Raw genomic sequence first — 25,336 nt, forward strand, 5'->3', positions numbered from 1 at the left:
AATTGATATAAGGCGTCCTCTGGAAAGAAAGAAACAAATTTTATTTGGTGGGAGACATTCATATATTACTTTTAAATATGATCGATTATCACTTTTATATTTTTATTATGGAAGATTGGGCCACATTGATTTATTTTGTGAAGCGAAAATGAATCTTGGAGTGGAAATTGCTGAAATGGATTGGCACATATCTATAAGAGTATAATCTCGAAGGGCTTTGACCATGAATAGTGTCTGGTTACGTGAGGAAGGTGATGGGGATATGGGAGGAATCGAGGAAAATAGAGGATTCAAAATGGGCCAGCAAAAGATGGGATGGAAAATAAAATATGGAAAGCCTGTTGATCCAATTCTGGGTTTTAATTTGGAAGGAGGTTCATCATCTGTAGGCCAAGGAAAGGAAAATTCACTGACAAATCACGCCCTAAATGTGATGGACCACAATCTGGAGGATGTAGCCCTTGTAGGGGAGGAGGGGAAGAAGAGATCTAAATGGGAGATTGAAAATTTAACAGGAAAAAAAGAGAGGGGTAATATTATGGCAAGTAGGAGAATGGTGGATCTTAATCACTTATCATCGGTGGTTGCCAAATGACAAGCTGGCCAAGCGCAATGAAAATCTTAAGTTGGAATTCCCATGGATTAAGGAGTGGACAGTTCGAAGACTTCAGCACTCGCTGAGGACTTATGACCCCCAAATAGTCTTCTTTATAGAGACTAAGCTTTGTAAAAATCAGATGGAAAGAGGTCGACGAAGATGTGGTTTTGTGAATGGCATTGAAGTCGATTCAGAGGGCACTAGAGGAGGTTTGTGTTTGGCATGGCGAAATGATGTCAACATCACGCTTCAGAATTTTTCTAAAAGACACAATGATGTGGTAGTGGCTGATAATGAAAGAGATGTTAAATGGAGATTTACCAGATTTTATGGAACCTCGTATGTACAAGATAGAGAAGATTCATGGGCAGTCTTAAAAAATCTCCACAAGGATGAAGACATTACTTGGTTTGTTTGTGGAGACTTCAATGAAATTATGTATGGTTCTGAAAAAAAAAAAGAAGCTTGCTTAGAGATGAAAGAAGAATAGAGATGTTCCGTGAAGCTTTGGAATTTTGCCAATTGATTGACGTGGGATATTCTGGCAGATGGTTTACTTGGGAGAGAGGTAATTTTCCTGAAACAAACATACAAGAACGTCTGGACAGGGGTGTTACAAATGAGAATTGGATTTCTATGTTTCCTAAGGTAAAAGTTCAGCATCTGGTGTATTCTTTTTCTGGTCCTTGTCCCCTTTTAATTGACACAAATAAGAAAGACAAAAGGAGGACAGAGTCGTTTCAATTTTGAAGCTTGGTGGATTTTGGAGGACTCCTTTGTTGACGAGCTAAACACATATGAAAGACGGCATCAGGAGATTTTCTGAAAAAGCTGGAAATTTTAGAAAAGGACCTAGAAAATTGGGCGAGACAAATGCAAAGAAATAAACAATGGAAAAAAGGTTTTTAACAGCAAAGTTATCAAAACTGATTGAAGCTGAAAGGGATGATATTAACTTGACTGGGATGATTGATACGAAGATTCAGCTAAACTTTGAAATCGAAAAATATGAAAGATACTGGGAACAAAAGGCTAGACTGAACTGGCTAAAACTAGGTGATAGAAATACAGCTTTTTTCCATAGCCAAGCAACACAGAGGAGGAAGAAGAATCTAATTAACAAGCTACAAAATGATAGTGGATGGGAAACGGAAAACCTTCAGGAAATGGAGAGTATTGCACGATCCTACTTTCAGACTTTATTCATTTTAGGGAATCAAGAAAACTATGATCATTTGCTCTCGGGTATTGATCGATGTGATTTTTAGGAGGATAATAGAAAGCTTACAATACAATATACGAAAGAAGAGGTTTGAGAAGCGTTGTTTGAAATGCAACCCATGAAGGCATCTGGTGAAGATGGATTTCCAGCTCTTTTTTATCAAAAATGTTGGCACTTTATTGGAGAGGAAGTCGTTGCTTTTTGTTTACAACTCTTGAATGAAAAAATAGAGGTCAGTTCAGTTAACACATATTGTGCTTATCCCAAAAATTAATAATCCTTTTAATATGACACATTTCTGGCCTATATGTTTATGCAATGTTATTTATAAAATCATGGCTAAGGCTATAGCAAACAGATTTAGAGATGTTATTGATAAATACATTGATAGCGCGCAAAGTGCCTTTGTTCCAAGAAGATTAATCTCAGATAATGTACTACTAGCTTATGAATTACTGCATACACTAAAACAGAAGAGAATGGGAGAAATGGGTTATATGGCAATAAAACTGGACTTGAGTAAAGCTTATGACAGGGTTGAATGGAAATTTGTTAGGGAGATAATGTTGCAGATGGGATTTGCTCAAAATTGTGTCGATTCTATCATGAATTGCATGTCTACTATTTCTTATCAAGTTGTGCTCAATGGAAGTATTGGAGAAACTTTTCGTCCAACCAGGAGACTTCAACAAGGTGACCCATTGAGTTCGTTTCTTTTTCTAATATGTGGAGAGGGATTACCTAGTCTCATGAGAATAGCTACAAAAGAAGGAATTTTAAAAGGAGTCAAGGCAAGTAGAAGCGGCCTACAGGTGTCACATTTATTATTTACAAACGACTGTATTTTATTCAGAGAAGCTTCAAAAAAAGGAGCTTTAGTATTCAAGGAGATCCTACGTGAGTATAAACGATGTTCGGGTCAGTGTGTAAATTTTGATAAATCAACTTTCTTTAGTAAAAACATGCTGGAGGAAGAAAGACAATTAGTCGTCAACTTGTTGGGAGTTTGGAGTTCAGATGAGCAAGAACGATATCTAGGTTTGCCAAACATGGTAGGTCGAAGAAAGGAGTCTTTTCGAGCTCTAAAAGATAGATTAAAGCAGCATATTGAAAACTAGAGTATTCGATTTCTATCGCAAGGTGGAAAATAAGTATTCATTAAGGCTGTCCTACAAGCCATACCGACATATTCAATGGCTTGCTTTTTACTCCCAAAGTCACTATGCGATAAAATGGAAGGCATTATTGCGAAATATTGATGGCAAAATGGTCGTGGAAAGGGGGAATTCACTGGTGTACTTGGAAAAATCTTTGCATTTTAAAAGAAAACAGAGGGTTAGGTTTTCAAAATCTTAGCCAGAATAATATTGCGTTGTTAGCCAAACAGGGCTGGTGACTTTTTAATTATCCAAATTCTCTTTTAGCCAGAGTTCTTAAAGCTAAATATTATCCACGTTCTGACTTTCTAAATGCATAGTTGGGAAACTTACCATCTCTTACCTGGAAGAGCATTTGGGCAACGAAGGGTCTCCTTCTTAAAAGACTAAGCTGGAGAGTTGGAAGAGGAAATGCAATCTCTATTTGGATTGATCGATGGATACCAGGGATTGAACCTGAGTCATGGCACAACAGAGGAGGCAATGGTGAGCTGGAACTAGTATCAGATCTAATTGACAGTACAACTAATATGTGGAAAACAAAGATAATTACAACTACCTTCCAAATGGACATTGCTCAAAGAATATTGCAGATTCCTCTTGCGATAACAGACTGTGAAGACATGCAAGTGTGGAAAGGTGAACACTCTGGCGAGTTTTCAGTACGAAGCGCCTACAAACTATTACAAGATGCTAGCTTGGATCCTAGTAGTTATTTAGTACAGGCCGAAACTAAAGATTTCTACAGGAAGTTATGGAATTTACAACTACCATCAAAAAATTTAATTCTTATATGGCGGATTTCCTGGATCTATATCCCTACACTAGTTAATCTTAGATACAAGAGAGTGATTACAAATGCTAGTTGGCTTCGATGCTGCTCCAAAGAAGAAAACAGCTACCACGTGTTTCGGCAATGTCCTACAAGCATTGATGCTTGGAATAGTCTTAATATGACTTCGGTAACAGCACACACAGATCAAAATACATGGACATGGCTCACCTGGGTTTTTAGAAGGGGTACAAAGGAGCAGATCCTAATGTTCTGCTGCGCCTTATGGGTTATTTGGGGCTCGCGGAATCAGATGGTTCATGAGAGGAAAATCACATCAGGAAAGGACCTTTCACACAAAATACAGAGCTATTTATTAGAACTTGAAGGAGTGCGTGAAAAAAAGCTTACCTTTACGTCCACTAGAAATCAAGGACGAGGGGAGTCAATGAGGGATATAATACAGTTCGACGCAGCTTTTGATATAAGAATTTCCAGATTGGCGTTAGGACTAGTAGTTCAGGATCAGAAAGGTGTGATTAAAGCCTCAAAATCGATTCTTCATTCCAACATCTCATCTCCGTTAATTGCAGAGGCATGTGCATGTTTAGAAGCAACAAAGTTAGGCATCGAAATGGGTTTAGGCTCAGTTATATGGGGGATTCAAAAACAGTTATCAACAAATGTCAAACGACAGTTTGGGATAAATCGATTATTAGAGCGATTATTAAAGATATCCAGAGTAACAAATCTCACTTTCAAGAAATTGCCTTTAGGTTTATTCAAAGAATAGAGAATCTTCAAGCCCACAAACTAGCAAAGGATGCGTTAAAGAAAGGGGAAGAGCTGTACCTGGTGGGGGAGACGCTGAACTATAATGAAACTACTCTAGAAGAAAGATGGCCACAAAACCCAGACTGAAGAAAGATGTTAAAGGTGAAATGAAACGACAAAGATAGCAAATAGAGATAGATTTTTTTTTGGAAGTTGCTATCCTCTGAACAGAACTGACGTTTTGACATGAAAAGTCGAAAATAATAATGGCGTCCAGGCTTTGATTTGGCTGAGAAATGACCGTTGGTTTACTTTCTCTTATTTTCTTTAGTATTTATTTTATGTTTATTTCTTAGTTAAATTTCAGTGGGCTTCTCACTTAAGATAAAAAGTGTAGTCCATGTTTTAATTTTCTGTCCATTCTAGCATAACTGAGCTCAATGTTTTTTGGGCTGTAGTATTGGTTTTTCTATTAAAATAATAATACCCCAGTCAATTTATTTAAATATATATATAATACTACTATGATATAGACATTAAAAAAATATAAGATCACTATATATAAAATTATAATATATAAAAATATATAAATATTAATAAATATTAAAATAAAATAATTATAAATATATTTTTTTAAATTAAAAATTTTGAATCAACCTAAAATGAATCTATATTAGATTTTTTTTTTGAATGGAGAATCTATATTAGTTATATACAAATATAAGGGGACGTGATAAAATTTTAAACCTATATTCTTAACCAAACCAAGTTTAGACAACCATATTATCCTTAAACCCGACCGTACTCCACAGCCTTTCGGTTCAGCCTCTACTCAATCCACTCAGTATAAACTAGTGGAATTTCTCTTTGTGAAATATTCACAAAATAGTCTGGAAATCTCTCTAATGTTCTGTTTTATTCAAAAATGTTTTGAATAAAAAACACACATTCGGAGCAATTTTCAAAATCAACGTGATATTTTTTAAAAATGTCTTATCTTCTTTTCTTTCTAATTTTTCAATATTCTTCAGTAAACTCGGTAAACAGATTTTGAAACTTGTGTGTATTCCATTATTGTTTAAGATATGGGTAAAAGTATCATAAAAGTTGCTATAATAGAAATTATATTTTTTTATTAAAAGAATATATAAATTAATTTTTATATGTTAGTTCAAAAAGTAAATTAATTTTTTTAATAAAAAAAATTTCACTCATTTATATTATTGCTAATTACACATATTACTGTTTAATTATTCTTTAATCTAATGTATAGAGATTAAGTTGTTCATATTTTGAGTAAAGAGAGCAAAACGCAAATTCACGCTTAATTCAAAGACCTTCATTTGTATAACGAGGAAAAATATAATTATTTTATAGAAAAAAATGTAATTATTTAAAATGAAAATTTTACACCAAATTAAAATTTTTAGATCATACTACGGAATGAATCAAAATTTAAGTGAAATTTTGAATTATTTGGTGGTTAAAATTTACTAAAGAAAACTTTTATTTGTCAAGCATACCTCTGGAGAACAATGGACAGGGACTCTTCCCGGCGAAACCTCAATTGTTTATTGATGAAATCTTCGATTGTTGGTTGAAACTCTTCGTTACTCAGTTCGTCTTCTGGAAGCAATTCATCATCGATGTTTTCATTTTTTCGGCACTTCTTGCTCGCTGATCGTCGTAATTCCTTTTTCGCTTTCTCCTCTTTCTTTTTTACCGCCAACTTCTCCGACTTACTCCTTCTATACACTCCCGGATTATCCACTTCGGAGTCGGACTCCGATGGCCGCTCCATTTCTTCCCTCGTGCGAGAGCATTTCTTCACTTCAGAGATGATTTCCTTATCACGATCCTCATCTTCTTCTTGAGACTCCAATTTGGAACGATCCTCCTCAACATTTTTGGTAATTTCCTCGTAGAGTTTGGGATCTGCATTGTTAACGGTGGAGAAGATGCCAGACTTAGCAATGAGAATGGCGATGATGACGTTACAGACGAGGAAAACAAAGAGCGGACTCGCGATGACACCGCAGAGTTTTAGAACGAAGTCGCCGGAGATTTTGACGGCGAACGGCAGGCGCTCGAATGTCCATGCTAAAAACAGTAAAGCTATAAGCAATTCCAAAAAATGGAACACCTTCGCTGGGGCTCGAAGCCAATTGTACCTCTTCATCGCCTTAGCTTTCTCTTCTTTCACGCTATCGAAATCATACGAATCCATAATGACAACGAACGTTGAATGACCGAAAGAAACTTGAAACGTTTAGAATTTCCGTTTGGTTCCCTGGAAACTGATTTAAGTTTTTCCGGGAAAATGAATAAGAAAAATATGGAGAGAGAGTGGGTACGGATATGGAGTTAAATCATCTGAAACTTGGTCAAATGCTTCAATAGAATGATAAAGTCATGGAATTACAATTATTCTTAGTGATTTTAATTTTTTAAAGAAAAAATATTTTACTTTAATAAAATTTCTATGTAGTACTAAAAAATATTAAAAAACAAAAACTTATTTTCTATTATCATATTTGTTTTTTTCCCATAAATAGAAAGATAATATACTTCAATACACTCAAACTCACATCCTCTTATATTGGAAACAATGTCCATACCAATTAAGTTAGAACTCAATCGACTACTTATATATCATATTTAAATAAAAGAATTACAAATTACAAATTCAAAGATGAACACATATTCAATAATATTAAAATACAAGTTTGTTATCACTCGACTTATATTCATAACTTATGTTTTTTTAATAGTTTATGTAAAATTTTAAAAAAAAACTTTTCAAAATCAAACTAAATTATGTATAAAAAAAACTAGGGTAACCTATCTAGGTCACTCTAAAATTATTTCATTCCTGTTTTGGTCGCTCTAAAATATTTCTGTCAAATATGGCATTGTCGTTAGTAAGTATTCTTGTTTTGGCATTGTTCCATTAAAACCCCAAATGGAAAGCTAACTAGGATGTCACGTATTGTTGATTGTTCTACCAATTGTATATATAATGAAATATTTCAAAAATTAATTATAAACCTTCGTTACCATCTTTAACCTTAAAATCAAACCCTAAACCCAAAAATCATTAAACTCTAAACCCTATTACCATCCGACCTACACTCAAAATCAACCTCTAAATCCCAAAATCATTGAATCTTAAATCCCTATTATCATTCTTAACCCTAAAATCAAACCTTAAATTCCAAAATCAATAAACATTAAACCCCTTTCATCATCACATTTCATCAATACCCAAACAAATAGTTGGGATGTTAAGGAAAATCAAATAAATGCGATGATAAAGAGTGTTTAGGGTTTAATAATTGTGAGGTTTAGGGTTTGGTTTTAAGGATAATGATGATAAAAAGGTGTATGGCTTAATGGTTTAAGGGTTTAAGGATTGATTTTAGGGTTAAAGATTATAATATGGTTTAAGGTTTAATGATTTAGAGGTTTAGAGTTTGATTTCAAGGTTAAGGATGGTATGTAACATCCAGATCTGACTAGTCTAAGTTGGCATGTAGGTATGAAGTAACCTATTGGCGAAGTGTTGTCCACCTAAATGTCTCTTTTTGGTGAATAGAATGGACGTATAGGAATTGTCAGGATTGTAAGTAAGGACTTTCTTTCAGAAATTTTGCTATACGAAGAGGAGGATTTTATTTCAGAGTATCGATGATATGAGCTATCGCCAAAGGTATAGTACGCTCAGTTAGTCTGAAGTATTGTGCTAGTTAAGTCGTAAGGAAATCTAGTTAGGAACCAATTGGATAAACTGATCTGATATTTATTATTAAGATCCTCATTTATGTTCTCTTTAGAAACTGTAAACCGTTAAGAAAGACAAACTCTAAATTCAAGTGGCACTTGTTGAATCTCTATAAGTGAGTTTGGGTTGTATATATATGTGTATAAGAGTTTCAGGGGGAGACGTTCCTGATTATTCTATTCACTAGTTCCTCTACTGTGATTCAATAGTATTTCTTCCTCTATAAACTGAAAGGTAAGGATCTAAGTCTAATCAATGATTATTCCATCTTTGGGTAAGTATTACAATTATGCATGTTAAGTTCGAAAAGAGTAAGTCTGTAAAGAGTGTATGAACAGTAAGATGTAAGAAAAAAGCTTTATATGGGGGTTGTCACTGTTTGAGATGATGGTAGAAAGTATACAAATAAGTTTTAATAGTGTTTTTATGTTCTGTAAGCAGTTGTTGTTGTGGGATCGTGTTAGATGTCCAAGTATGGAGCTTCGAAATACAATTTAGGTAAGTCTCTACTCTAACTTTCTTACATAAACTTTTCAAGTAGAAAGATATATATATAAAGGATGATGATATCTATAATAGTCGGTAAATGTATGATCATAGTAAAGATGAAGTGAGTATTATGATGATATGTCAAAAGTTCTGTTGAGAAGAATATTGATTGGTAAGAATGCAGATATAGTTGTGATACTAGAGGAATGTCAGTTAAGAATACGATTACATTTGAGTAAGTAAATAATGAGAAATGTCTCATTGTGTAGCCTCTGGTAGGGCAGTTACAATGCTAACCAGACTAGCATATCATGAATTGAAAACGAGTGTAAGACCATGAGGTAGAGACTCGTGGCAGCTTAGTATAATCTGGAACCATTCATGATGTAGCCTCTAGTAAAATGAGAGTAAAAGACCGAACACGATACATGAATGTGAGAAAGACCATGTGGTTAAGACCCATGACGTGATATAATATGTCTGTATGTATATTCATGGTGTATCATTCGATAATATGTAAATCGAAATGGCAGATCACAATACATGAACCTCTATATAAGTCCATGAAGAAGAAACCATGACACCATATGTGAAGTCTGTCGAGACAGTAAATACGAGACTTTGTATAACGCCTCTGTGGCATAATCTGTGTGATGCCTTAATGGCATGTTCTATTTGGCCCTTGTGGCATAATCTGTTATGTGTGTTTGCAAGATGTGTCTATCTGTTACTAGGTGAGTTATGGATAAATATGTTTGTTCTAAAATAAGTATGACTCAGATAAAGTACTGTTATGCTCACAATTAAAGGTTGAGTAAGATCTGTGAATTAATGGATTAAGTTATTGAAAAGAATTGTGTTTCTACATGATGGTAAAGGTATTCGCCATGAAAATTTGAAAAGGTTGAGTATATATATAATTGTATCTATGCGAGATTTAATGATCTTTCATTATGAGTTTGTTTGGGTTAAGAAATGATTGAATCAGAGTTCTTGGAATATATCATATTGAGGTTATGTCTGGAATTTAAGGACTTTTCCTAAAATCCTATGAAAGCTAGAATATGGGTATTCTGAATATTTGTGGTGTTGAATGAAATTGATGTGGAATTCTTCTAATTGATATATGTAGTATATCATAAACATGGATTTGTGTGATGGTGAACTAAGGAATGATTTGAATAAGAGTTTATGGTAATCAGTTATGGGTGAGTAATCGCCAAATGTGTTGTAATCGCCTATGAACATGTCTTTGAACAATTAACTAGAGCAGAGCATAAATATTAAAATCTAATACATATGAAACAGATTTTGAAGGTATATTTTGTAGGGTAGTACTTAAGCAACAAGGAAAATCAAGTAATGTATTAAAGAATCTTCAATAGCCAGATAAGTTAGAATTGGTATTTTGAAGAGTATGATATCTGGCATACATGTGTGGACAAAACTGTAGTGGTATCCGTCGTAATAAATGGTTTAGAAGAATGGTTGGGCACAATGGCTCATACCAGAATGCAAAGTATTCATCAAGGTATTTTTGTAGTAAAGCTCACTTAGTACTCTAGTGCTTACAAGGTTTGTTGTTGTGTCTCCGGTATTTGGGAAGAGTTTATGCCAGAGGGACGTTGTTAGGTGTGCGTCTAAGTTTCAATGAAGCGAGCTATTATGCATACAGTGGAATTGTGACGTAGTCTCGGAATACGCATTTCGAGTCTAATTTTAAATAAACTTTTATTTTGTAAAGATCCATATCAAATTTAATGTAACAGGTTATTGTATAACACTTCCTTTGTTTTTAGATGTTAATTTTTGCAGTGAAATTGTTATATAAAATAATTAGAGAACTGGAATTTTGTAAGCTGTTTTAGAAAAAAAAAGGGTTAAGTGATATGTGAAGTAAAACTAGAGATCCAAACCTGGCTAATCGGGCCGAGTTAAGGGCATTACATGGCAATGGAGTTTATAATTAATTTTTGAAACGTTTAATACATAGCATCCTAGTTAGCTTTTCATTTGAGTTTTAATAGAACAATGATCAAAATAATAATACTTACTAACGATAGTGCTATATTTCAAAAAAAAAAGAATAATCAAAATAAGAATGATGTAATTTTAAAGTGAATAATTTACCCAAAAAAAAACTACCATAAATTATTTGAACTTGAAACCGGAAGCTATTAATAAAGAAAATTTTAAACAATGATCTAAGGAAGAGTAATGTATCATATTCTCATAATATATATATATTATTTTCAATCTATAAACATTAAATATTTAATAATTTATGTTTTAAAAAAATAGTGGTCCACAAAGTACATGTCCCATGAAAATATTTTTCTTTTTAATTCTTCGCTTTTCATTTTTTTTCATACAATTTTTAAATTACAAATCAATTTTTCAATCCTTAATAGACACCTTCCAAATCAAATCTCCCAAATTCTTGCTTCCCTAGTTTTGGTTTTATTAATCTAAAACTTATTTTAGAATTAAATTTATTTTTGTAAGGAGTTTACAAGTTACAATCACAAATATCAGATCAACTTATTATAAAGCACAATAAATTAAAAACCAAAAATGTATCCAAATTTTTTTATTAAAAAATATATATCCAAATGTATATTAAAATAAATCGAAACAGTCCCATACAATAAAACTTAAAATAATAATAATAATTAAACTTACATATCACATTTACAACGCCTTTACCAATTCAAAATTTCATCAAGCATTAAATTCGTTGAATGGATTAAATTCGTATTGATATTCATGTGTCAAAATATATGTTAATTAATTTTTGTGAAAAAAATAAAAGGTACTAATAATTTACCATAAATCCTGCTTATTTTCGGGCTCATCCAATCATTTCTCAACACGTGCATTAAATATTTCTCCCAAGATATCGTTCGATTCCAGTTGAAAGACGAAGCGATTGTAAGCCGATTCCTACTATAAAATTGATGTTTCCCCAGTTTCTCTTCATCTTCCTCAATTGTTTCCTCCAAATTCGAGATGTGGTTTTGCTAAAATTAGCTATAAATCCATTGTTCATGGCATCGGCATTTCACTCATTACAATCCATCCAAGTTCATATCGCACTCTGTTTCAGCTTTGAGAATAACAATGGTGGCGCCCAGCAAAAGCATCAAGGAGGACGCTTCCAAACCAAAATTGCAGAGTTTGAAAGCAAGGATCCAAGGAATTAAAAAAGTAGTAGGAAAGATAGATCAAACAAGCATGAGAGAGGATCAAATGAAAATAGGAGAAAGGCTTAGAGATGTTAAACGCAAATGTGATGAACCCAGATTGGAAACTCAAGTGATTGCGAGGCAATCGGCTTTCAACCGGATTCAGCTCGGTATGCCAAGATGGTCACTTTTATAAAGCTGCCGCCCTGAAGTTGTTTCCTTAATTCCGTTTCCAATAGAAGAAATTTAATCTTAATTTATTTCAACGACAATGTCGGCTATCACTAATCTCAAAGGATGTAATATTACAATCTGTTTATTCTTCATAAGTTTGTCTTGTCTCACTGTTTTTCTCCATTTGTTCTTGGGACAAAAGATGGTTTTTAAATTGGAATTGAAGATAGTTCAAACACAACTTACTAACAAATCAACTAGAAAACCAAATTCATATATAGAGATTCGAATTTGGAGTTGCTGTTAATAACTACAAGAATGTAAGAAATCATTTTAACAAATGAAGGAACAAAATTTACCTTACAAGTAGTCAACCAACTGGGCAAGCGGCCGGTCAAGCTTGGTCCAATGAGCCCATGCCCTATCGACCACAGACACGGGGAAGTTGAGAAACTCAAGGCAGGAGGCAGATTTCATCATTTGTTCAACAAAGGATATTAACATTAACGGCAAACAAATGTTAGTATAGAAGTAATTTAAGACATGTCAAGAAATGATCTGGAAGGGTACATCGGCATAATAATTCACTAGATTATGGCACACCTACTGTATGGGTGAAAAACAAAATTGTAAGATGAAATCTGAAACAAAAGCCACATTCCTTGAGCCCCTACTTAGTCAAAACTGATTCAAACATTTTCATAAAACTACTCTTTAAAATTACACAAAAATGACCTGTATGAAATGGGGAAAGACGCTATAGTGCTCGAATTTGCCCTCCATAACCATAATATCTCAAAAGCCCTTCATCTTGCCGCCAATTCTCTTTTACTTTCACTTCAACCTGTATATAGAATTTGTTGCTTCAGATTAATATGGCTGGCAAGTGCTAACCATGCTTGACCAAATCACTAGGATCAATGAATTTCCTTAATGCAGGCGTTTTGGTTATAATGACGGTGAAAATGCTGTTAACGACGTGTTAAAAGGAAAACATCTCATATCCGCTAATCAAAGATTGGACTATGACTTGATAAAGTGAGAGTCTTTCCTTATGAGGCAAATTTTCCTCGAAAGATAAACCAAAAAAAGTCTTTAGACCTCCAAAATGAACAATACCTCATAATGATACAGCCCAACAACCCTTGCATAAACAATGGCGCCTCTATGGGATCGAACCCTGGGGAAAAACAATCCCACATCAACTACCCAAGAATTGGACTGTGGATTTTAAAGGCAGGGCCAACCTCAGCCTTTTTTCAAAGAAAACCGTGAGGACTGTTTTTTGACCACCAAAGTAGACAATACCTTATAAAGAAAGTAAACCATGCACATTTCACCATATATAATTATGAGAAGCATAGTGATTCAAGTTCACACCTCGAGGAAGACTTTCTTCTGTAAGAAATCTTCTATGTCAAGCCGAGCAGCTGTCGCAAGCGTTTTCAGAGCTTTCCCTCCCTTCAATAGTAGAGGGCACAATGCATCAAATGGAAGGCTTAGAATATATCATGGACATGCAAATGTATGTTATTTAGATGAGATTATGGCACACCCATGATGTGGGTAAAAAACAAAATTATGGATCAAATATATTTATAAAAAAATATATAAATATAATTTACCTTGTAAAATACGGATATTTTTGTTATTAACCAACTAAGTTGGTGCCCAGTTGACTGGTGACACCATACTTAGTAAAGGATTTAATATTAGTAGAGATTTCATATTTTAAATTAACAAATTTGAAAACATCAAACACTGGTCAGATTAAACTCTTTTTTGTCAAAAATATTCAACAAGCTCAAAGGACCACTAAAATGAATCAAGCAAATTGCATAAAGACACAGGATAATACTTACTTTTCCAATGAGAATGATTTTCTGGGAGTCTTTCTCAACAACAATTTCTACTTGTATGAACTCCTTTGCATTTGGCCTGGTTTTGTAGCTCACTACATTTACCTGAAAAATTTTGAAGAAGTTTTGGTTCGGTTGGGTTTTGACATTCTGCTGATGATTATATCTTGCTGGCAAGCATGATAACTATAGTCATACCTGACATGCGTAAGGAACCTCATTGCGATACTGCATAAATATCTTTTCTCTGACAATTTCAGATACAAAGAACCTTTCTGGGTGTTCACTTACAATGTCCTGGCAATGCATAAAAAGCACTACAGTTCATATGAACAAAGCAATTTATTTTTCAAGTCCCACAAAAGTTGGGTAAAAATTTTATTTTGGGAGGAAAGTTGGGCAACAGTTAACATGAAGCCAAATAAAATACTAGGTTATCGACATAGTGCAACTTTAAAATCATACCATTACCTTAATATTAAACAAATTCAAATATTTGACAAGTTTAAGGTAACATCCCAGATAACAAGAGTTACCACCATTTTTCATTCTTGAAAATAAGTTGGAGAGGAATAGAATCACAGACATATATGTTGAGTTTCTACATACCTTTGGATAGTAAGGTGGCCCAGTAGGAAGTTTTGACAGTATCCAATCCTTGATATCATCTACCCCATGTCCATACTTTGCACTCACAGGTATAACCTCGTCAACATCAGTAAATTTCTCATACCACTGCAATGCATAGGATTTCTATTTAGGAAACCAATCTTGAGGACCGAAGAACAATTCGAGGTGTTACAAATGTTAAAGTACAGAACATGGGGAATGAACTTAACAATTTGACAAGTCAAAGTTGAACTCGCATGCTAGGTGGTGATAACAATATGCTGGAGACACTGCTGCAAACATTTTAGAGAGAACACCTTTGCAAACTTTGGATAAGGTTTTAAGCAACATTTAAGACCAATGTTGGACTAACCATATCTGTATTGTTTCTTTGTTTCATTTCATGCACCATAAATTTACAAAAACTAGACTACAATGACAAGAAAAACTAATTTGATAATTGTCAATATTGCAAGAATGAAAACATTAACATTTATGAATTTTGATGCATATTACATGGTAGTTCAATTGCAAGGAACATGGCGTTTTGGGACATGGTAAAGCAAATACCCTATACATTGCAAGGAAAACCGGCAAGCACAGCCATGGCCTTTTGTCTTATTGTAGGTCTGCTAGCAGAAAGTAAACACAAAACTTTATTCACAGACAAAGATGAGGTGAGAAATATTTGCAATGCAAGAAACCAAAGGGCAACATAAGAGAATTTCTGTAACTATTTCTCAACCATCACACTTGTGACACCAACAAATATGCATCTTAAATTTTAAGGACATCCACATGAACGCACATACAAAACTTGACAGATTCTTACCTCAAGCTTTTTTGCAATTTCACCAGGTTTTATCAGATCTTTCTTATTCAAAACCAGTAAAGTTGGCAGTGTACACTTAAAATCTCCTACGCCTTCTTCTAACACTTCATTGATCTAGACATAAGAAACTGGACTTAGAAAAAGGGAGGAATGTTCAACAGAGAATGTAAAAACCATGAAGCATACATTTTCAGGCACTTTACATGCATCAACAATAACAAGTACACAGTCAGCATTCAAGGCAGCACTTCGGACATTCTTCATCATCATAGAATCCAACTTGTGCATTTTCTTCTCAATAACACCTGGAGTGTCATACAGTATCATCTGCAAGCAAAGCTCTGGGCCATACGAATTAGGAATGGAACATGATTGTCCTATGTGGTTAAGAAACTAGACACAAAAATTTCTACATAATCTTTAAGGTTATTGACAATACCAAAAAAATGACCCAAAACATGGCAAACAATAGTTATGACAAAAGTTTGTCAAAAAAATAATAATAGTTATGACAAAAGAAACTAATCTTCAAACCTGATACTCCGGGCCTGAACATATACCAAGAACTCGATGCCTGGTGGTTTGAGGTTTATCCGTAACTATAGACAACTTCTGACCTATCATTTGATTAGCAAGTGTGCTCTTTCCAACATTCGGCTTTCCCAGAACAGCCACATACCCTACATTTGACCCACCATCAAGATATAAAACCACAACAGACAAATGAAATCTTTGACAAGTTCGTACTACAACAAAAGGAGTTGACCGCAATCTGTAAAAATTCAATCTGCTCTCAGTCTCGCCATCTCTTATGGTAGTATATTTTACAAAAAAAAGGCTCTGTTGCCACGGTACTTGTACAATTTGCATTTTGGTTAAAGAGATAAAAGGGGTAAAGTGCATTCCGATTGTAAACAATATTTGTGAGTAACAAAAAGCAAGATTTCACTTCCATATCTCCAAGTGTATTAGAATTGCTTAACGTATTAATCAATTATGATTTCTTTTCCCTTTTTTTCATAAAAAAGGCGGATTAAACATGATGTTTCTCGTTGATTTTTGAAAGACATAATAAGTTAATAACCAAAAACAGAGAATTAAATGACAAAGAAACCAAAAAAAAAAAGGAGCAATGAGCTAAGCTCACGAACCGCTGCGATGATTAGTGGGAGAGGTAAAATCAAGCTCTTCCAACTCGTACTCGTCAAGCAAAGCCATGTTCCTATCTGGTTTTTCACTCAAAGACAAAAAAGACGAGTCGTCACCACTTATTTCGTCTTCGTCTTCTTCTTGTGAATCTTCAATGAGATTGTTTCTTTCAAGTACTTGTTGGATTAAATCTATCCTGGAAATCTTGTTTGGATTCCAGCTCCTGGAACCGCCTTTTCGAGCTTGGAATCGGAACCGCGATTTTCCGTGACGATTTCGAACGTAGCGAGGGAAAACACAAGACTTGCTATTGCTGGCCGTTAAGAAACACTCTCTGGCTAACGTCGGAGAAATGTGCAGAGCTAGTAGCTCCATTACCGCCGTCCGTTTCTCTCCGCTGTTCTCTCCGCTTGTTGATAGGCAGCTTCACTGAAGCTGATTCAGCATTTCTGCGTTTTCAGACAATTGGATAATTCATGATTTTTATCGTATTTATTTATCCTTTGATACAGGTTCGCATAAGTAAAACGCAGCGTTTGGACCTGTCCTTTGAACTTAAATTTTAATGTAGGATGTTCATTAGGTTTAATGTAAAATTTAACCTCTTTTATAAATTTGACCTTTATTCATTTTTTAAGATAAATTTAGTCTTTAATTTTTTTAAAAGAAATCGAATTCAACCACCAACCTTTTAAAAAAACATGAATTATTATTTTTTAATAGAAACACTAACTAAAACATTGTTTTCTTTAAACATGGCAATCAACATGTCCTTATGTTTTTCTTTAATTTTTACGAACTTTATAGAATATTTTTGAATTTTTTTACATATTTTTATTAATTTTTAATATTTATTAATATAACATGTAAAACAAATAATGTCACGTTAACATAAAATACATGTAAACTATTATGTCAACATCACTAACAAATTAATGTTTTAATTAACATTTCCATTAAATATAATAATTTGACTCTTTTTAAACCATTAATAACTAAATTTAATAATAAATAAATAAAAATTAATTTAACTAAAAATAATTTAATAAAATATATAAACATTAAGAACTAAATTTGTAATTTCATATTTCATTTAATAAATTTTAATGTGTTAATAATCATTATTATATAAATTCATGTTAATATCCTTATGCCGGAGTAGCTTTATTGTTTTGTATTGAATTTTATATATTGCTATTTCTGGGGAAGAACGAAGGCGTCTTTGTTAAAGAAGAAAAAGATTAACCCGTCTGTTAGCTTAATGGTTAAAGTGTTTAACGCTTCAGATTTGGCTTTGGCTTGGGGCAACATTTCTTTTTTTCTTTCTTTTTGTAAAAAGGAGGTTATAGTTTGGGATACAAAAGGGTGAGGATACAGAAAGGTGCAGAAGTTGAGATTCAAACTACAAAACGGCTGAATGTCACTTTTATGGAGTGACTATATTAACCAGCAGAATTAAGCTCAAGATTGGGGCTACCACAGCTTTAATGATAGAATAATTTTTTTCACTTAGCTGTTTTTGTGGTTGCATCATCACTAACAGGTGCCTGAGTAATGCGGGCAGAAGATGCCGATGATGCTTTTCCTGATGGGAGGTAAGACCATGCCAGGGCTGTCATGCCGAGGGAAATTGCTGCGGCTATCGAACCCCAGACCCATTTTTGTCTTCTTTTTTTCCTTTGTCTATCACGCCGTGCCATCTCTGTAATTAAACAATGATAAATTGCAAATATCAGAAAAAGGAATCCTGTAAATATAATGCATCATTACACTTGTAAACATCATGCTTATAGAACTCTCACCTATAGCCTCTTGGTTCCTCTGAGACATTTCCTGATTCACAGCCTTGTAATAGTGCAACCGGTCCAACAATCGGGCGACTTCAAAGTTCTTCAATTTAATTTGAGATTCCATCTCCATCTGCATCTCAGCCCTTGCAACGCCTCTTCCCACAGATAAAGATACAAGTCGTGCAACACTCTCTTGCTGCCTCAGTTCTTCAACTGGTTTCACCAGTTCATCATCTGTCGCATCAACCGGATCTACTGGCAATGCCAATCCTGCTACAGCAAACTCTTGGCTGATTCTTTGCCACTTGCATCGCATTTGGTTCAAAGTTTCTTCTGCCTTCTTCCTCTTCTCGATCTCTACGAGTAAATTCGATCTTATTTCATGCTGTTCAGCTTCAATGTCGCGAACAAAAGTATGTGGTGCATTATCGGAGCTTAGCTCTGGAGGAAACAAGAAAGGTAGGTAAGCTAGCTAAAAGGACAACAAAATCATCACATTAGTTGGCTTATCCAATGCTAAGCAAATAGCCATGGGGAAAGTTTTCATATTTCTCATTAGTTGAACAATAATCTCTACTATAAAAGGGAAACCGGGACACCTATGAAAAATGCACACATGAATATAGAGATCATAGACACAATTAAACAAGAAGAAATCCAGCACAATCAATGCTACCATGCTCCTATATATCGAGTTTTTCAAACAATTGGCACCTAAATTATTAGGTATGCATCTCCATATGAAATTACACGCAGATAAAACTAACACTCTACATACCGTCCCATGCATCATAAAACTCTACCCCCGATGCAGCAGATTTTCCAGCACCTTCGGCCGCAGTATGATCATCTCCATCAGTATTACTTGTGGCACTCGTTGATTCATTCAGATCAAAGAAATCTTCTTTGTCACTACATCTGTCCGAGTTTGGCGGTCCAACCTTTGGCACAGCTCTATCCTTGGCCAAACCATTACTCATCAGGCAGCTTCCAACTTCCCCATTATTGCTTCCCAATTCACCATCCCGGACACCATTTTTGTGCTCATCTTGAATGGAGCCACCATGGACATTTGCCTTCTCCGCATTGACATGACCATTAAAAACACCATTTCGATGCTTCTCTTCATTAGGTTTACGAACGCTAGAAGTAAAAGGAACATCCTTCGATAAATCAACATATTTTGTTTCTGCCAGTGATGCTTTGTCTGCTAGCTTTACTTTGCTGTTAACCTCATCTTCTTCAAGGGTTATTTGCCGTGATAATATTTCGGAAGAGCTCCTCGAAAGGCAAGGTCCACGTCGCTTGTGATTGACGATGTAAGGAGAAGAAGGGAAAAAAGATGTTGAATCAGGTAGTGGAGTTGCATCTGGAGTAGCATACAAGGCAGGTGAAATTTGGGGGCGGTTACCCTTCCTTTCTGCAGCTGATGTACTGTTCCTCCTCCTTAGCTTTGAGTTAGGAGGGATAGGTGGTTTTAAATAACGAGAAGATTTATGAACAGATTTTGAATCTCCAGATTCAATTAACCTATCCAAAGCTATAGCAGTAAACGGTGGCATGGCCCGGCATAATCAAACAAACAAAAGCAAAAGTCACTAAGCCATATGTATCATTATCCATGGAGAAGAACTAGAGGAAAGCGAAGGACGAGAATATCATTCTTACTACATTTTAGAACATTATATTTTCAATGAACTTGAGAAGGTTCACTTAACTAAGTTACAGCCAGGGGCGTTAGCACATTGACCCCACTAGAAAATCTAAACTTATATAGGAATATAACACCATTTTTATGTTTTTCTTGTAATTTTATCTTTTGACACCATTAAAATTAAATAAGAATCCAAAGAAAGGGTCAAAATAAGTGAAGTTTCCTCTTTTTAACGACAATGAGGGTCAAAATAAGTGAAGTTTCCTCTTTTTAACGACAATGAGTATGTAGTTTCAAAATAAAAAAAAATCTTAAAAACTCTTTATTTTAAATCTTGCCTGCAATAAGTAAAAGATGAAAATAATGGACCATTTAAACTCAGATTTTAGTACTTGTTAACATTTTCCTCCTGCCTCGGACTGTGAGCTAAACACCAACCATAAAATAAGCAAAAGCTCATATAAGTAAATGAAAAGGTGAATAAAAAATTGTGCTATGCCTATTAGAAACAGCAAAGGCGAAATGCATGAGAGTTCCTCTTAATTTTAACAGCAACCAAACCCAACAGAAAAATAAAGAAAATTAATATATATATGCCAACTACATGATTGAATCTATTAGCAAAAAAAGTTTACATGATGAATCCAGAAAATGGAAAAGAAAACTCAAAAAATATCACAAACCGAGAAACAACACGACCACCAATGCAAAAATTGAAAAGGAAAAAACACCGTGTAAAAAATTGCCTCTTCTAGTTAACAACAAAAAAAAAATAAGAAGTAGAGATAAAGAAAACTTGAAGAATCCAAGACTCCTTTTCTTTTGCGAAAGCTCCGTTTGGAAGCGGAGAAAAGGCTAAAACAATGGAAGAGGAGCGACGATTCATTACCTTATACGTACTTATAGAAGAAACAACTAGGTGGGAGCGGCGGCGATGGTGATGGAGACGATGGCGCGTCGAGAGAGAACCGGATCAAATAAGAGCGCGCGAAGTAAAGAGATGCCACGGGAGGCTTTTTATTTTTAGATTTGTTGCAATTTAAGACCGCCTCAGCTTATCCCCGCAAATGTTTCGAACGAAGTTTTCTTTTTTTGGCTATTCCTAGCCTAGCTGCCTAGCTGTGAATTAACTGAAATGTCGAATTCACCCTTTATAGTAAGGGTAGTTTCGAGTTTTTAGGTGTAGTATATATGGGATGTCTCCAAAGTGTTCGGAAGATGGTTGTCGTTTTGGAAGGTTTGTGTTCTTCTGTTCAAAAGTTCGAGATGTGGAACTTCCTTTCTTCCTTAACGCAAAAAATCTAAAATTTCGAAAATTGTTCCTAAATATTCAAATTTGATTTTAATTCATAAGTTAAGCAATCACAATGATCCAACAAAATCATATTTTGTTTGTTATTTAATTTTAATTAGCTTTCTATATTTATAGTAATAAAATTTTATTTTCAACTTAAATATTATTTGATAAATTAAAAAACTAAATACTAAAAAAATATGTATTAAAAAATTAAGTATTGAAAATTTAAGTACCAAATGAAATTATAAAATTTGTTTGTTATAACTCTTAAAATTAAGTACAAAATATGATTAGATCGTCTGATAAATATAATTTTAAAATTTTTAAAAGAAAAATCTTTAAAAGATAATCATTAAAGGAATAAAATAAAATTATCAATTGAAATTAATTTATTTCTAACTCATCTACTAAAACATGGTAAATAAATAATAATCCTATCAAATGTAACATAAATGATAAGTAGTCACTTATCTATTCATCAATTTTCACAATTTTTTATTGAAAATATTTTTTCATTTGATTTTTATTATAAATTATCAATCATGTTTAAAAATTAAATCATTTTTTTAATGAATTATCAAACAAACCGTTGAGCAAAATAATTAAAATGTTATATAAAAACAGGAAAAGAACTTCAAAGAAATGGACGAAACTTATTCCAACTAGTGGATTCAATTCAATTCGATGACTTACCACATGTATTTTGATTTTTTTTTAAATTGGATAAACTATGGAAATAATCACTCAATTTTAATTAATTTTTTTATCATTAAATTATAAAAAGTTACATTTTGATCAATAATATTTTCGAATTATAACATTTTGGTCACCATCAATTAATAGTCGTTACAACATTAACGGAAAAGTGGTGTGACACGTTAGTTCAAGGGTTAATATCTAATTTGACCCCTAAAGCATAATTAAAAATATTTGATTTGGTACATTTATAACTTTTTTTAACTATAATTCTAAATTATAGAAAATTCTAAAAATATCAATAAAAAATATTTAAAATTCTAAAAATTCATTATTTATTTTTTAAAATTGTACTTATATAAAAAAAATTTAAAATTAATCAAATTTTATATATAATTTCTAAAAAAAATTATATAAAATCTAAAAAAATTATGTAATAAATCATATATATTCTATAGTATAAGGTCTTAGGGTCCCAACTGACGTGGGCAACCTAATTTTTTGCCACATGGATGCCAAATCACACACACACACACACATATATATATATATTACAAGGTCCTAATGTCACAATTCGTGGATCAAAATTCGTGACTAATGCATAAAGAGCATCTCATGGAGGGCAATTGTAACAGTCCATTTTCTAGTGGTGTCGAAAATAATAGTTTCGGGAACACAAACCCCACGAGTGAGTCCGTAAATATTATTATTTAATATTTGCGATTCAAATATAGTATTATATTGAATTTTAATATGACCATTTGATTTTTTTTTTTTGCTAATTGAACAAATATTTAAGTACAAGTGGTTTTGAAAAATAAGATATCGGGACCTCATTTCTGTAAACCAAGCCTGTTAATATTTTTATTAAATATTTACAGAGTTAATATATTAGTTTATTAAAATTTGGTCCAATAATTTTAATGTTTGGCTAGTTAATTAAAGAAAAATGCTTAAATCGTAAATGTTGCAAACTTCACTCGCTATTGGTTTTTATTAATTAAATGGCTTATTTAGTTAATGGGTGAGGACTTGTATGGTAATTAAACCATAATGATAAAGCATGGACGGTTAATGGAAGAATTGAATTAAGATTATGTGTTTTATAATAATATTATTATTAAATTAAACAAACGTTAAAATAGTAAAACAATGTTTTCATTATATTTATTTGTTTTTCCACCGAAATACTAAGACTAAAAACACCATCAATAGAGCTTGAAGTTCGAATAATATAAGATTCATGCATGTAAGTGCTCCAGTTATCGGTTTTTCATAAATTTTGTATTTTTAAGATTGTTGTAGCTTGATATTTCTAGCTTAGGGATTAATTTGTGATTTTATCAAAGTTTTCAAAACTTGTCATTGATATTTTTGAAGTTTTTTAGTTGTTAATAGTTTTGTTTGAAGTTTGACCATTTGGACTAATTTGCAAAGTGAGTTTGCATGGTTTTGAGTTTCGGGACTAAATTGTTAAATTGTTGAAAATGGCATGAATTTCTTGTAATTTTCATGAATTGAGGCTGTTTTAGGATGATAATGAATTCAGCATAATAGTTTTGGGCTTAATTATGAAAAATAAGCTCGTTTCGGTTTTAGGGACTAAATTGAACAAAGTGAAAAATTTTAGAAAATTGTAAAAAATGCTAATAAAGGTCATTTGCATCAAATTAGATGTGGTTATGTAATTGAGGCTGATGTTTGAAATAAATTATTGTTTAAATCAAGAGCCGGTTGATAATCGTGGAAAAGAGAAAATTGTTGATTAGTATTTGACATTACAATCTTTGTTGTTTAGCATTGGTAAGTTCATACAGTTTATTTTAGTATAATTTGTGATACTATATTGACTTGTGAATTTTAGTTCATTGAATATGTGTATATATAATAAAATTGTCATAAATTGGTACAAGGTGAGAAAGTAATTGAATTGTAAAATGTTATACGATTTTATGTATCTAGCCCGGATGAACATAGGATAGGATACAATTGGCATGTCAATAGGTTATTTTGTGCGCTGTACGAGATTGACTTATGATGAGATGATGATTCTTGACTTGTTATTATACACTGAATATACTGGAGTCTATCATTTGTTGCAGATTATCGAGTTATATTTACAGTGATTCTGACGTGTTTCTGGGGCGGATATAAAGCCTACAAGCTTGGCACTTGGTGCCCAGGTGTGTTTCTGGAGGAATGTTAGCCTACAGGCTAGGCATTTAGTGCTCAGGTGTGTTCTTGGTTGGATTGGCTTAATTGAGCATTCTGGCGTGTTTTTTGTGGATAAATGCGTATCTATATTTGTTCATATAGTTCATCGAGCTGAAGTTCAATGGTTAAATGTTAGGATGTTGATATGTACTTAGTATTTGGTTATAATGCATTGTTGATGACTTTATATGTAACACCCTCAACCCGATTCAGTTCACCAGGTTTGAATCTTGGGTAGTCCCACATAGAACACAGAACCTATAACAGCAAACTTTGGCGAACAACTCCAAATTACAAACAATCTTAGTTTAAAATTACATTCCAAAACTAAATTTCAACAAATCAAAAAGGTATTTAAAAATATATAATTATACAAAATAAATCGTTCTCAACACAATTATTTGACAAATACAAGCTTATTATATTAAAATCCTACCTAACAACTCTACAGCAGCATTGTATGCATAGTAATCCAATGTGCCACTTCCTTGGCGTAGTTCTAATAGTATCCCTCTAGGCGCAGACCCTTGTTCTAAAACCTGATACATAAAAACGAAATGAACAAGTTCAAAAGAACTTAGTGAGAGATAAGTCATTGTACCTTTAGCTAATATTTATGTAATGCAAGCACTATTACTCATTTACTTAGCTTAAGCAAATACCATCACAATTCTAGATTTACTCATGTACACCAATTATTGCATTCTTACGTGAATCAGGTCTTCAATCTATCAAATTAAATTATAGTCTGAACATACATTTCTATACTCTTATCTTGCTTAATAACCTATGAATTATCCTTTTCCAGACCCTTACATACTGAACATATCTTCTTTTACTCAATTAAATCAGAACAACTATCGCAGACAATAATCATAAGCAGATACTTACACGATTGATGGATACTTGAGCCATTCATTTTCCACCAATTCGCTAAGTCTTATACCATCTCCTACTATCCCAATAATTTCCTTTACTTTCAAACGTTATTCGAATCATTATACCAAAATATCATTGTTTTCCAGATGACAATATTATTCAGTTATCATGACCTCAAAGTCAACCCTATACAGTCAGATTTGGC

At 33.3% G+C, this 25,336-nt stretch overlaps 4 protein-coding genes and 1 long non-coding RNA gene across 10 annotated transcripts; all 5 read right to left on the reverse strand.

Annotated features, from left to right (window-relative positions):
• Positions 1-2,168: 2,168 nt before the first annotated feature.
• Positions 2,169-4,839, reverse strand: LOC107914272 (uncharacterized). Of its 2 annotated transcripts, XR_001688761.2 has the most exons (4): positions 3,981-4,839; positions 3,537-3,898; positions 3,321-3,433; positions 2,169-2,579 (listed from the first exon to the last, which is right to left on the reverse strand). It is a non-coding gene; the product is annotated as an uncharacterized lncRNA (long non-coding RNA). The 2 variants fall into 2 exon arrangements; XR_001688760.2 differs by having other exon boundaries at positions 2,169-3,433; positions 3,981-4,829.
• A 1,129-nt stretch (positions 4,840-5,968) lies between these two features.
• Positions 5,969-6,901, reverse strand: LOC107915325 (uncharacterized). The gene has a single exon (XM_016844491.2). It carries the CDS (start codon positions 6,748-6,750, stop codon positions 6,037-6,039), a length of 714 nt encoding a protein of 237 aa, XP_016699980.1. The 5' UTR covers positions 6,751-6,901; the 3' UTR covers positions 5,969-6,036.
• Positions 6,902-12,410: 5,509 nt separating this feature from the next.
• On the reverse strand, positions 12,411-17,050 carry LOC107914271 (GTPase ERA-like, chloroplastic). Of its 4 annotated transcripts, none has more exons than XM_016843140.2 (10): positions 16,604-17,050; positions 15,987-16,132; positions 15,639-15,779; positions 15,453-15,566; positions 14,621-14,746; positions 14,210-14,308; positions 14,015-14,116; positions 13,533-13,613; positions 12,888-12,996; positions 12,411-12,573 (listed from the first exon to the last, which is right to left on the reverse strand). In XM_016843140.2, the coding sequence occupies exons 1-9, from the start codon at positions 16,974-16,976 to the stop codon at positions 12,910-12,912; spliced, it is 1,269 nt and encodes a 422-aa protein (XP_016698629.1). In that variant the 5' UTR covers positions 16,977-17,050; the 3' UTR covers positions 12,411-12,573; positions 12,888-12,909. The 4 variants fall into 4 exon arrangements, with proteins under 4 accessions (XP_016698629.1, XP_016698628.1, XP_040959058.1 ...); XM_016843141.2 differs by lacking the exon at positions 12,411-12,573 and adding an exon at positions 13,272-13,332 and having other exon boundaries at positions 12,813-12,996; positions 16,604-16,976; XM_016843139.2 differs by having other exon boundaries at positions 12,411-12,996.
• Positions 16,772-21,112, reverse strand: LOC107914379 (uncharacterized). 2 transcript variants are annotated; one of them, XM_041103126.1, is made up of 5 exons: positions 20,935-21,104; positions 19,170-19,931; positions 18,404-18,832; positions 18,116-18,303; positions 16,772-17,050 (listed from the first exon to the last, which is right to left on the reverse strand). In XM_041103126.1, the coding sequence occupies exons 2-5, from the start codon at positions 19,369-19,371 to the stop codon at positions 17,042-17,044; spliced, it is 828 nt and encodes a 275-aa protein (XP_040959060.1). In that variant the 5' UTR covers positions 19,372-19,931; positions 20,935-21,104; the 3' UTR covers positions 16,772-17,041. The 2 variants fall into 2 exon arrangements, with proteins under 2 accessions (XP_040959060.1, XP_040959059.1); XM_041103125.1 differs by lacking the exon at positions 16,772-17,050 and having other exon boundaries at positions 17,901-18,303; positions 20,935-21,112.
• On the reverse strand, positions 19,371-19,953 carry LOC121222025 (uncharacterized). Its single transcript, XM_041101910.1, has 2 exons — positions 19,455-19,953; positions 19,371-19,399 (listed from the first exon to the last, which is right to left on the reverse strand). The coding sequence occupies exons 1-2, from the start codon at positions 19,951-19,953 to the stop codon at positions 19,371-19,373; spliced, it is 528 nt and encodes a 175-aa protein (XP_040957844.1).
• Positions 21,113-25,336: the final 4,224 nt, after the last annotated feature.

The sequence above is a fragment of the Gossypium hirsutum genome, chromosome D10 (assembly GCF_007990345.1).
Source record: "Gossypium hirsutum isolate 1008001.06 chromosome D10, Gossypium_hirsutum_v2.1, whole genome shotgun sequence".
In the NCBI taxonomy this organism is placed as follows: domain Eukaryota; kingdom Viridiplantae; phylum Streptophyta; class Magnoliopsida; order Malvales; family Malvaceae; genus Gossypium; species Gossypium hirsutum.

Coding starts and splice junctions, on each gene's coding strand:
- LOC107915325 (XM_016844491.2), bottom strand. CDS start 6,750: ATGGATTCGTATGATTTCGATAGCGTGAAAGAAGAGAAAGCTAAGGCG.
- LOC107914271 (XM_016843140.2), bottom strand. CDS start 16,976: ATGGAGCTACTAGCTCTGCACATTTCTCCGACGTTAGCCAGAGAGTGT. Junction 16,133..16,603: donor TCCCACTAATCATCGCAGCG/GTTCGTGAGCTT, acceptor GGTCAAATGTAG/GGTATGTGGCTGTTCTGGGA. Junction 13,614..14,014: donor AAATCATTCTCATTGGAAAA/GTAAGTATTATC, acceptor CTACTATTGAAG/GGAGGGAAAGCTCTGAAAAC.
- LOC107914379 (XM_041103126.1), bottom strand. CDS start 19,371: ATGAGTAATGGTTTGGCCAAGGATAGAGCTGTGCCAAAGGTTGGACCG. Junction 18,833..19,169: donor GTTTTATGATGCATGGGACG/GTATGTAGAGTG, acceptor TGTTTCCTCCAG/AGCTAAGCTCCGATAATGCA. Junction 18,304..18,403: donor GAGGAACCAAGAGGCTATAG/GTGAGAGTTCTA, acceptor GTTTAATTACAG/AGATGGCACGGCGTGATAGA.
- LOC121222025 (XM_041101910.1), bottom strand. CDS start 19,953: ATGCCACCGTTTACTGCTATAGCTTTGGATAGGTTAATTGAATCTGGA. Junction 19,400..19,454: donor GGAGAAGGCAAATGTCCATG/GTGGCTCCATTC, acceptor TGAATTGGGAAG/CAATAATGGGGAAGTTGGAA.